We start from the raw sequence: 13,028 nt of genomic DNA on the forward strand, positions 1-13,028 counted from the left end.
AATGGAGAAGAGATCCAATCAGAACTACTCTTTTTGTGGGACAACTTGGGAATAAATCCAATCAGTGCAAAGCAGCGAATGCAACCCTGTGTCGGTACGGGAGACCGCGCAGGTGTGAGCGGGTGGAGTGAGCCGCTGTGCTGAAAAACTCTGCGGTATGATGGACAAAAATGATAGTCAGGGATATCCTGCCCGTTAACGATGTCTAGGGGAACGGCTAAGTTCCGCGATCTGTTTGTAGTAGGCTCTGTCTCGAGTTTGAATACACAGAGCCATGTGAAACTGCCGCCTCCGTCCGTTAGTTTCTGTTTTTAAGTTACAATCAACTCCGACGCATGGACAGCGTTCAATTAAAACCTCTAATTGTATTATCTAAAAGGCTTTGATGCAAAAGAAGTCCGAACACACAGCGGCAGCAGTGTTGCTTAAAGGAAGGCGCAGTTGCTCAAATGTATGAGCACCTCAACTGCGTGCTGCTGCTGCCCAGGGGCGGCCTTAACGATCTCGGGGCCCGTTTCAAGACCTAGTGTGGGGCCCCCCACTTTTTTAAAATATTTTCTTTATTTTATTTTTTTTTATAAATAATGCTTGTGCATTATTATCAGAAAAAAGATTGTGGAATCCAGTTGGTTCATAGACAGATCATGAGATAATGGACCCCCGGGCACAGGCTCTTAAAGCCCCCCCCCCACCCTATCCAGTCAGGTACACTGATTTTATGTGAGATTATTACTAATAGAATACATGTTTTGTATTACAACCATTAAATCTGTGTCTGTATTGCATATTCAAACCTTAATACCATTCAATGAAGAAAAACACTTAGTCGACGAAGTCCGCTGTAGATTTAGTCAAACTAAAATCTGCTTATATTTAGTAGACTAGACTAGACTAAGACTAAAATATTTTAGATTACTAAAATAGGACTAAGACTAAATGGTGTGATATTCAAAAGACTAAGACTAAGACTAAATCAGAATTTGCTACCAAAATTAACACTGCTGTCACTAGAGGTGCGCTCCAAAAGCACTCACCCCTTGGTGTTGGCTACGGAAAGTGTTGAACAACCTTTTTTTTTTCTTTTTTTCTTGCCTCCCGCCTCCTCTATGCAACAAAGAGAGCATCTCAGGACACAGCTGGCCTTCACAGAGTCTATTGATTCATCGTTAAGGGTGGACACTGAGCCCTGACTGAAATACTTGAATATATCCATTGTTCCTGCTAATATCTTTCAAATTAAGACCAAATGAATAAACCTCTGACCCTATTAAGTCCAGTGACTGTAGCTTCTTCTTGTCTGAGTATGTCCGCTACAGTCACGTCGTAGCCACTAGCTAATGAGCTACTAAGGTAATTACTTTGGCCTGTAAACAGAGTTAGGAAGGGAGGAACGTCATTTATTGCCGTTCAAGCAAAATGAGATAAATACAGCTGGTGTTTTTAAGCCAGATCAGCACTCTTTCTTTCTTTTAATCACATCCCAACTCATCTCGCTGCTGCATTGCATTCTGGTCCGTTAACCGGCTATGGCCTCTTAGCCTCTTCTCTAATGGATTTCTCTGCGTGGGATTGATTCATGGAGGCCCCTTAAGAAAGACGCTGGAGCTCTTGGACTCAAAAGGCGTGACACCAAAGCTCTACCACAGTGCCGAGCAAGATTGATTGATGGGACACTTTCCTGACCACACCTTACTGAAATAGCTTTTCAAAAAGTAAATATATAAAAGCCCAAACCAAATGAATTTAGTTTGTTTGTTGCTATTGTACTTTGTTACAAGGTGGATTTATTCTTTCAGTAAAAAAAAAAAAAAAGAACGCCACGAAGGATCAACTTTGTAGGATGAATGTATTTTCAGCTTGACATCACTCTCCCTGTTAAATGTGTCACTGTCACCTTGTCAGTCTATTCTAGTGCTCTCTATTTCTATCTCTGTCTTATAATGTGGGTGTGCGTGTCTGCTTGTGTGTGTGCGTGCGTTCGTGTGTGTGTGTGAGAAACAGACTGTTTGGCTGTTGGATGTCTGCTTGATGAAGAGACACACGCTGGCTGTCGATGCATTTCCTCCGCGGCGCGTTGACAGAGGCAGTGGAGCTCGACTGACACAATTACACAGGTTCATACAGGGGGAAATGCAATCACTGTTGCCGCGGGTTACGGCAAGCGGGTACTGCCACCTAGTCAAACTGCCAGCGCACACGCTAACACAGGCCGGCGTGTCAACTCCACTGCCAGATGTTATACAAGTCCCTTTCCTCCGATGAAACTCTTCCACCGCTCTTTTAGTGTGTGTGTGTGTGTGTGTGCGTGTGTGTGTGTGTGTGTGTGTGTGTGTGTGTTGCAAATACATTCAAGGTTGATACAACGGGAAGCGGGCCATGCTGTGTGCCTGCTGCTGTTGTTATAGAGGTGTTAGTGTGTGTTTTTAAATGTGCGAGTAGCTGGTTTACTTTTGATGATTTTGTTACACACACACACATAGACACACACACAAACACACACACACAGACACACACACAAACACACACACACACACACATAGACACTTTTCCTTCGTGATGTAGTAATCAAATTCTATTTTCCCCTGGCCGGTTTATCATAACTTTTGAATGGAGATTAGAGCACATCAACATTTTGTTGAGGGACACATCAGTGTTGATTGGCTGCGCAGCAACATTGCATTTACAATAATCTGTTTATGATTGTGGTTCTGAAATCAGGATAGGGTTTTTACTACGCCAGCTATAGTTCCAGGGTGAGCGTACCCATGACAATGGCATTAAGAAAAACTATAAAAATAGCATTCTTTGCACCGATGGTCTCGTTTGCTGTTACATGTCATTTGTGATCATCAGAGAAAAAATTAGACTGTTTCAGATATATTGTAAAGTTCCTCGTAGCACCTTCTTCTCTTTGTCAGTGGAGGCTCATTCATGTATATGCACCAGTCTCTCCCTCTGTCTCTCTGTCTCTCTGTCTCTCTCTCTCTCTCTCTCTCTCTCTCTCTCTCTCTCCCTCTCTTTATCTGAGGCCAATGAATGAAAAGCTCCAACCAAGTGTGTATGCATTTGCGCGCACACCACACCACGGTGAAGCAACAATACAAACAGACCCGGCCCACTCGTTTTCTCCACGTCACCGTAAACACCCCACAAAACAGCCGCTATCAGCGCAAGCAGCAGGTGTCTGGTGCACGTGCTCTGTCAGACTTTTTTAAAGGGGGACTCTGATTGATTCCCAGAGGTGTGCCCCTTTAACACCGGGGGTTCAAACCGGGTCCATGATCTCTTGGTCACTGTAAAAGAGGTGAGAGACAGAGAGAGAGAGAATGGTAGAGGGATGGAGGGAGAGGAGGAGGAGGAAGTGAGGGTGAGAAGAGGACGAGAAATCTTGCTGAGCATTTGGCGTTAGAAAAATCTCCAAGTGGAAAGAAAAAAAAGGCATCAACAAGCTCTGTGTGTGTTGTTTACCGCTGCTGTTATTCCATTGCCAGTCGACCTTGTGGGGGCCACTGATAGGCTTGTCAAACGCGCTCCGCTCTGAAGAGCTCGGGGGATCTTTTGAATGGCGGCGCACACACACACACACACACACACACATATTATTGCAAATGAAGAGGTCGTTCACAACAACACACAGCCCTTTTTCCACCTGAATGAGGAGCTTAAAAACGTACTCAAAGCACAAGGAGATACGCAGCCAAAAGACACACAAATAAAACCATGAATGAATGGATACATGAATGTGTCGTTTGTATGGAAGACAGCCTGCTGACTCCAAACTCATTTTCCAAGCAGTCAGAGGTGTAAGATAGAGAGGTATAAAGAACTCTGCATTGATGTTAATATAAGGCTTTGCTGTTAATAGAATGGACATGATGTATATTTGGACAAATTCAAATTCTGACCTCATAATGGGACAAGAGGAAAAGTTGAAGGATCACCACCACAGTTATTCCAATTCATCCAGACAGAGACATGATTGCTGTCCTACATTTCTCCACTGCCATTAGCGTGTTGCTGCACTCAGCACAAGCACCACAATCTGTCAGGTAATGGCTTTGGTTTTTTCCCCGACTCACAGCAGCAGAAATACATAATGGACATGGTTAAGCATTAGCAGCTAAAGGGCAGGATACATCCCTTGGTATTAAAAATGTGGTTGGAGGACCAAACAGAGCTCAAAAGAGAGTGAATACTGGACTTGTATTCCTCAGGTGGCCAGACACACGACTCCAAATAAATGCCAATAATGCTTTGTGTTGGCTAGCTGTGCCACAACAACTTTATGAGGCTATATTGTGGAAGGAATAGCAAGCAGCCAGGCTATGAAACACCCTAAAAGAGCCTGATCATCATGGCCTTCAATTCAATATCATTGTGCTTCGGGCGGGTCTTGGAACCTTGTACATTTTGGATTTATGTCAGCCATAGATAGCCAAAGTTGCAGTTTACACACACACACACACACACACACACACACACACACACACACACACACACACACACACACACACACACACTCATGCGAGAACTGAAACACACTGCTGAATTGAAATTTCCGGGTATTTTGCCTGATACCGGCACTGTGATTATTATTTAGTCGTTTTTTTTATGATGCGGGAAACAGTGAAATTGAAATGATTTTTGAGCGTAGCAGTATAAGTTTAATTTAAAAAAAAGATTGCGACCGTTCATATGCTACACTCGGCAGATCCAATCACACGAAGAGTCATTTTCTGCACATTAAGACGATCGGGTACAGGCATCACCTTGTGGAAAATGGGATCAGAAAAGGCTAAATAACTGAATTGATACTGGCGGAATGGAGATTGAAAGATATGGTCGTTTATCAGACAGAGAGGGTTTAACGACCCATGTTATAAAGCAGGGCAGCCACAATAAAATGACTTCTTTTTACTCTTAAGATTGAGATCCTAATTTTCTCAGTGACTCCTTGGAGCCCTTTTTTAAATTGATAAAATGTGCATTGCTATCTATATTGTCTTAATACAAGAAATAAGTGCTTACTGTTTAATTACTCAATCCAAGAGTAATCAACAAAGTGTATGCTGTCTGCTCTTTAACTAATACAGAGCTCACCTGTAGCCAGATGTAGTCTCTGCATCTAAACAGAGAGGATTTGTCCAGTCATCATGTAGGGAGGCTGGCTTTTGCAATGTTGTTGATCGAGCCTCCCCCAGTACCCATTTGCATGATGGGATATGTAGGATCCAGTATTTTTTGAGTGTGTTTTTCATTCCTGGCAAAAAAAAATGCAGATTTGATGTCATCAAGTCAACAATTTGTCCTCAAATGGCCTGGATATGCTACTGCTAGAATATCTTCTAAATAAATAATGTGCTCGTTCATCACGCCGGTATATGTGTAGGGTGTAGATTTAGCCATGAGTTTCTTTGATATATTCGAGACATAATTCTTAAAGACTAGTGTCCCAACTCCACACAGCTGACTCTGTATCCCTATTACATGTGAACACCAATAAGACAAAGAATGGAAGGTTTACACTGTCTAATATATGATCTATTCTTGACTCACGTGACTTTTGTTCCTATGTGTTTACAGGGGAGCGTTTTCCGAGGTGGTCCTGGCCCAGGATAGGCTGACGGGGCGGATGTTTGCGGTGAAGTGCATCCCTAAGAAGGCTCTGAAGGGCAAGGAGAGCAGCATCGAGAACGAGATCGCCGTGCTGAGGAAGTGAGCGCTGCACGACTAACACACACACACACACACACACACACACACACACACACACGGGGACATACACACACACACAAATGCACAAGGCTCCTAATTCATGGTTACCTGGGCAACTGTGCATCTCTGCTCTCCTCTTTCACATATCACGACCCCCTCCCCCCCCCCCCCCAAAACCCCCACCCTCGGGTCACGATCCACAGCCCACCTTCCACACACACACACACACACACACACACACAAACTAGCAACAACGGCAACTTCTGTCTGTGTGAGCATAAAACAGCTGCACAGTATTTAACACAAAAAAATCCTGTTATGTTTCTTTCAGAAGCTTTGCTCTCTATTGGAGTTCAGGGCAAGTATGGACAGATCCTGTGAGTGAATTCATGGTTGGTGGATTTAGTTGGTTTAAATGGAAGTGACAGCATAATGTTGTTCAAAGAGATGAGATGAACACTCACCAGTTTAAACACAACACGTTTAGTCCATTAAGAGAATAGGACGTGCTTTAGTATTTATTTGATTTTGCCGTTACAGTTGTAATTTGACAAGGCATTGATGGTCTCTAAAAAATCATTTTAAGGTTGCATATCATTTGTGTATTGAAATGGCAACCATATTGTATGCAGAGAGTTTTCTGCTATAATGGATAAATGTAGTGGCAGAGAGAGACCAATGCTTACGTATGCGAAATAAACCTTAATGTGCTGTGGTGAGCAGCATTTATAATAGAATGAATGAGCTGCCATGTTTTGGAAACATCATAGCAAACGTTCAATTGACGACACGGATCAATTGGAATCACCAAGGGTCTCACGGGGAGGTCAAACGTGCAAAAAAAAAATCAACAACAGGGACCTGTCTTTCCACACAATAATGAAGTCACACAAATGTCAAACCAGCTGCATGCTATAAAAAAAAAACGAGTTGTAATATGCAGTAAGATAGGATACATTGGTTAATATGGCGGTACTGCGTATAGCGTTAGAGAAAATGAGAACTGCTTCCAGTAACGAGGGAGGGATGCCGACTCTCATTAAGACAAATGAGTTTCATTAGTGTAAAGAAATTAGTGCGTTAGTGAGCAGACCGGCTGTCTCTGTCCAACCCAGACACACCAGCACGGCTTTGGAGGGGAATCCAATCATGAGTCTACACCAACACATCAGGAAGAGAATGCTGTAACTCCCTCTGCAAATAAAGATAAGCTTTAGATTTAGTGGAATGGTATTTAAAGGTGGAGTCAGCGATTCTGGACGCTTCATGTCAAAAATCAGTGAATATCTCCTCACAATCTCCGCTACTTCCCCCATACTGTGTTTGCGTTTACAGAGCCTAGGCTGTGTATGGACGCCACGTTTTTTTTTTACGCGCACACACTTTACGGACAGTTGGGGAGATATTCACTGCTTTTGACAAGAAGTGATTTTGACACCGAGCGTTCTCCAGAATCGATGACCCCACCTTTAATTTCCAAATATATGAAACAGAGAAAAGCACCAATTGTGAATTGTGGAGCTGAAATTGGAGAATGTTTGGCCATTTTATTTGATATATGAATTCATTTTGAATCAATAACCAAAATAGTGGCTGATTAAGTTTGTGTTTATCATCTTAGCCTTTTCGGCATATATCAGAAATGTTTTATGGCAATAAGTTGAAGCACTAAAAGGACAGATTGAAGTGTCACACATGGCTCCAGTTGTATGAAGCAGTAAAGGAAGACACATGCAGGAGGAATCCATCAATGAGAACAACAAAGCCTGTAGCCTGTAGTGTAGATGAGGCTTTTTTCTGAATGCCACCTCGCTTTCCCCCTGACATTACACTGCTAGCTCTTCATTATCCCAGGCAGAGCTTGAATACACCGACATTATCCCTTTTCAACCTGCACTGTGTGTGTGTGTGTGTGTGTGTGTGTGTGTGTGTGTGTGTGTGTGTGTGTGTGTGTGTGTGTGTGTGTGTGTGTGTGTGTGTGTGTGCATGTAGTGTGTATGAGTCACGACTCAGCTCTGTGGTTAATTTCCTGCCTGCCATCACTGAGGTCATACACTCCATAATAAGTGTTTAATACTCACCTGTGCACCTGCTGTGCATTCCTATGTGTGAGCGTGTTTGCACGTGTCGTGTGTGTGTGTGTGTGTGTGTGTGTGAGTGTGTGTGTGTGTGTGTGTGAGAAAGAGACATACCCGTGGGAATAACCACTGTTCATCATCATGCACAGATGATTAACCCACACACCCACTAACAAAATCAATCGTGTTTCTACAAAGTATGAGGTGTTAGGATAACGAATAATATACACACACACTCTCACACACACACACACACACACACACACACACACACACACACACACACACACACACACACACACACACACACACACACACATCATTGTTACCATGGAGCAATCAGGACAGACTTGAAAGAAAGGAGCAGAGACGTGAGGGGAGGATGAAAATGATTATTGGGCCAAATTCTCAATTTTCATCAGCAGATTGTGTTTTCTGGCAACCAGGAAAAAATTAATTGAAAAAAATTCATTTGACCATCTGCATTTCCTTGCCAAGGGGTCATACTCTGTCTGCAGGTTGATATCTGTCAATATGATGGACAGCTATGAACGGACTTAGTTATACATGTACAATGTACTAAATGTAAATGGCTATTTTGTCAGTTGAGAAACGAATAGTAAATGGACTCCACTTATATATGGCGCTTTTCCCTGGTTTTTCACAGACCCAAAGCGCTTTACATTGTCTTGTACACATTCACACACATTCATACATCAATAGCGGCAGCTACCGCGCAGGGTGCAAGCTAACTACCGGGAGCAATTCGGGGGTTCAGTGTCTTGCCCAGGGACACTTTGACATGTGGCGGGAAGACGGGGGATCGCCCTAATGTTAAAACAAATTCAAATCACAAACTGTCACTGAGTATAACTGTGTGGATCATCGCTTATGTTTGTGTAATATGGCAGAAACTTGAATGGTGACGTCTGGGTTCAATGGCAGTGATTGGGATTCAAAGTCATTTAGTTGAGTCAGTTGAATGTAATCCATGCTGCTGCTTCACTGATGGTGTGTCTTTGCTTTGACAGGATCCAGCACGAGAACATAGTAGCTCTGGAGGACATCTACGAGAGCCCAGACCACCTCTACCTGATTATGCAGCTGTGAGTAGAACCTTCTCTGTTTATGTGTTTGTTTTTGTTTTTTTAAGATAATTTTTTGGCATTTTCAAGCTTTATTAGACAGTACAGAGTTGAAATGGGGAGACAGAGAGAGGGGGGATGACATGCAGTAATGGTCCCTGGTCGGACTTTTGTGTTTTTTATTCCTGAAACTTAAAGGGCCAAGCCACTGATTTTACACATGGAGATTATCCCTCTATTAATAAAGTCAACAGAAGAGAGATGAGAGGAAATAAGGAAGGAGAGATTACCGAGTGTCCCAGTTCACAGTCAGGCACATTAAACTGACAATGGCCGCGTTTCCCAGATTCGTTAAGAGCCTCTTTGGGCTAAGTACTTCTTTGGAGCGCTCTTAAGAACGCTGTGAAAGAAGAATGCGTTTCCCAGATTCGTTCTTAGCGAAAGTAGCTCTTTCACTAAGAACGAACTGTACGACGGCGCTGACCCACTCTTTCAACCTTCTTAGCGACCAAATCGTCAGTGATCATGCCGCGTCAGGGAAATTTATTTCCTCCACTTTTCGAAATAATAAAACAATGTTCAATGCGGACCTGGCGCAATAAACATAAACTAATAGTAGAGAAAAAAATGTTTTAATGAATTACACGTTTACGTTTTCCACACACATGTGAGTTTATAGTACTACACATAAAAAAACATCCACAACCCTGTGGCATTTGACAGATATCAAGGAAACAGATTTAATTGAACTCAGCTGAACCTCATCCAGAGCGGCTCCACCTGCTATAAAGGCGTTGCCAAAGTCCGCGCGTGTGAGAAACCATGGCTGCAATACAACAGCCTCGCCGTGCGCGAAGCCAGACGGTTTACATAAATGCATACGTGCGTCGGCACTTCTCCCCACTGGACGTGCTATCAGACCGGGCCGTCCAGGCAAAGTACCGACTGCCCCGGCCGTGCGGAGATCCAACGGCTGATCACTCTGGTGTCTCCACACACATGCAATTTTTCCTTCAGCCCGGAGATGCAGCTTCTGGCTGCGCTGCGTTTTTAAGAACATATCAACCTCTTCTGAGGTCCAACAACCCCCAGCCCCTACCTCTTCACCACCAGTCACCAAGCACTGATCACTAAACTATAAACCCACAACCACCACATCACCCATATCAACTCTCTAATAATAAAATAAATAAACAGAACCAGCAGATGTAGGCTACATGTAACGTCCTGCACACTATTGCTGCAGTGTCCGAGTGCTTTACCTGAAAGTCTGGCACTGGAATGCTGTTGAAAGGGCGCACTATACGCACACGTCATTAACCTACGCTTAGATAAATTACAAATTGCCTGGGACTTTTTGTTGCTATAGGTTTGACACTCTCATTTCAATGCAAAATGATCCACACAATACATGGTTGAAAAGGAAACCAAAGTAGTTTATTGAAACCATATGGGGGAGGGGTTACTCCGCGCTGTCTTTACTGGGCGTCTGCATCACCTGCAACGAAGGGAGATTGATTAGTGAAACCTTCGCACTCTTCCTTTTTGTTTGGTTCTGGAACTCCTGCCACTTCTTCCTCACAGCACGCCAGTCACGCAGGCCACATGGGATGGAGGGGGACATATTTTCGGCTATGGCCAGCCTAACACGGTTCTTCACCGTGATGTTCTTTTTGCCCCTTGTTCCCCCGAATAAAACTCCCCGGCGCTGCCAGACCTCGTCCACTAAGACGCCCATCTCCTCCGCGGTAAACGACGGTGCCCGCTTGTTTCTTTTGCTGCCGCTTTCTTCCACTCTCACATGTGTGTGCCTATCCACGGGGTATATATGCGCTAATGGGCTTGATTACTACTTGGATACACTTGTTGCCACACCCCCCCCCCCCCCCTCGCACCCACACACCCCCCCACACACACGATACATGCGTAGCCTAATTCCACCTGTGTGGGGGTGACCACGGGGCGCTGTGTGTGACTTATGCGCTGATAAAGAGGTGGGTGATCGATTCGCCTGGCATCGATTTATTCAGTTTCAGCACGACCGTGGTGGACAGCTCCCACTAAAGAGCTTCTTTCGCTTCGTCTTACGCGTTCTCCAAAGATGGCACTTAAGAAGCCATCTGGGAAACACCCGTATCTTAACGCTCGTTCTTTGGCGAACCCTTCTTTCGACCCTTCTTTGGCCCCAAAGAACGATCGAATCTGGGAAACGCGGCCAATGACTCAGACTGAATTTATTAAGCCTTTGTTACAAATTGGAGATATGGCGTTTGGAAGAATTGGGATTTAGGGAGGCATGGTATGTGAAATAAATGATCTTATAAATCTGGCCCTCAATTTCCTTTTACATTTTTTTTTATTAGTCTGGTCCTTTTTAGATTTATGGTTCAATGTTCTACTGAGGCTGTACAATCGGAGCCTGTAAATGGACTCTTTTGTCACATTTAACCTCTAGCTAAATGCACCTAGCTATGCTCACTACCACTTTGATTCACTGTGGCACAAAGAGGTCTTTTCTTTTACCCTGAAAGGTGGAGGTTGTTTGAATGTGACTGACTCTGTTGTGGTTCTCCAGGCATTTGTCTATAAAGCATACACAGCAGTATGGTTCAAGTCTATTTAGCTTTAGAGTGTGTTGAGATTTAAGAGTGTTTTTCAGTGGACCCCCCCCAGTAGGAGAGAGCATCCATTCTTGTGAGCCCAAGGTAATTTGACATTGAAGCACCTGGTCTAACATGCTATTTGTCTTTTTGCACTGCAGTATGGGAAATGTAGGCTACAGCTTGGGTACAACAATTTTCCTTCTTTTTTCTTTCTTTCTCTTTATGGAAGTGCAGGGCTAAATTGCCCAAGTAACCCCTCAAGCAAACTCATTTAATTACAAACTCTGATAGTTGTGAATTTGACTACTTTAACATTTCATTTTAAAAAACAGAAACATAAGGACTTTTCAGAGAAAGGTAAGACTATGAAAAACGATAGCAATTTAAACAGGTAGTTCACAGAGAAATTTGGAACAATAATCATTTTTCCTTCAGTGATTCATAAAACACTATACATGAGCCAAACATTCATAGTACATCTCAGCGTTTCTCACACTTCTTATTCTTCTGCCCACCCACCCATCACCTCACACACACACACACACACACACACACACACACACACACACACACACACACACACACACACACACACACACACACGCACATGCACATATTAATGACAGCTCTCCTGAGAAGACATAATCTCATACACTAACACGCTCACAAAAATCTCACCGGAACTCACACACACACACACACACACACACACACACACACACACACACACACACACACACACACACACACACACACACACACACATACACATACACATACACACACACACAAAACACAGCATGTGCAGCTCCAATGCCTAGATTACATCAGTATCGTCTCTGCTTTGATGGTCAGGGTTGATGTACAGGGAAGCTGGATGGCCCACCCATAGGTGCCCTACTAACCCTCTCAGGAGGGTTACTGCTGCTTGCATAAGAGGGGAAGACTGGTGTGGCTGTTTGGCACTTACTTTGGACACATTGTAGTCTCAGGCTGTATATGACACAACAGTCCCCCATGTTGACAACCCAATGTCAATGGACTATCTGTTGCCTACTGTTTTGGGTCCTTCCAAGTATACTGTAGTTTAAAGAAAATCATGAAACTACTTCTTGTGTGACTGTAAAACTGCACATTTTAAATTCCTTTAATATGAAATGGTTAATCCCATTGTTCTGGGATCTGGCTCTGGAATTCAGGAAGAAGCAATTTTGTCATAATCAGCTAAAAGGAAACGTGAATGATTGGATCTACATGTTATTTTCCATGCACTGCATTTATGATTTTTATACTGATGACTTTCTTCTGTTTTTTGATTTATTTTAATGACAGCTGACTGAAGACTGACAGTCACAAATGTACTCATAACTAGTCGGGAGTGTTGATAGAGACAATGGCAGAAAGAGAAGCTGAGCTGTAGCTTTAAGAGCTCATTGTAACAGTCTCAGTTATATGTTGATAAGGTGGATGTGTCTCCTAAACAGGTTACTGTGACATAGTTAAGTTCAGGTCTCATCTGATAGTGGACGTTCTAACTGACAGTTTAG

General features: G+C 43.4%; 1 protein-coding gene across 1 annotated transcript in view; it reads left to right on the forward strand.

The window, feature by feature from the left end:
* The window catches only part of camk1da (calcium/calmodulin-dependent protein kinase 1Da), a 53,503-nt gene that overhangs the window by 22,098 nt on the left and 18,377 nt on the right, over positions 1-13,028 (forward strand). The window contains exons 2-3 of the mRNA XM_080051260.1: positions 5,584-5,715; positions 8,825-8,899. Of these exons, the coding sequence (XP_079907386.1) occupies positions 5,584-5,715; positions 8,825-8,899 (207 nt within the window). The remainder of the gene's footprint in view (positions 1-5,583; positions 5,716-8,824; positions 8,900-13,028) is intronic.

The sequence above is a fragment of the Ammodytes marinus genome (assembly GCF_949987685.1).
Source record: "Ammodytes marinus genome assembly, chromosome: 22".
In the NCBI taxonomy this organism is placed as follows: Eukaryota; Metazoa; Chordata; class Actinopteri; order Uranoscopiformes; family Ammodytidae; genus Ammodytes; species Ammodytes marinus.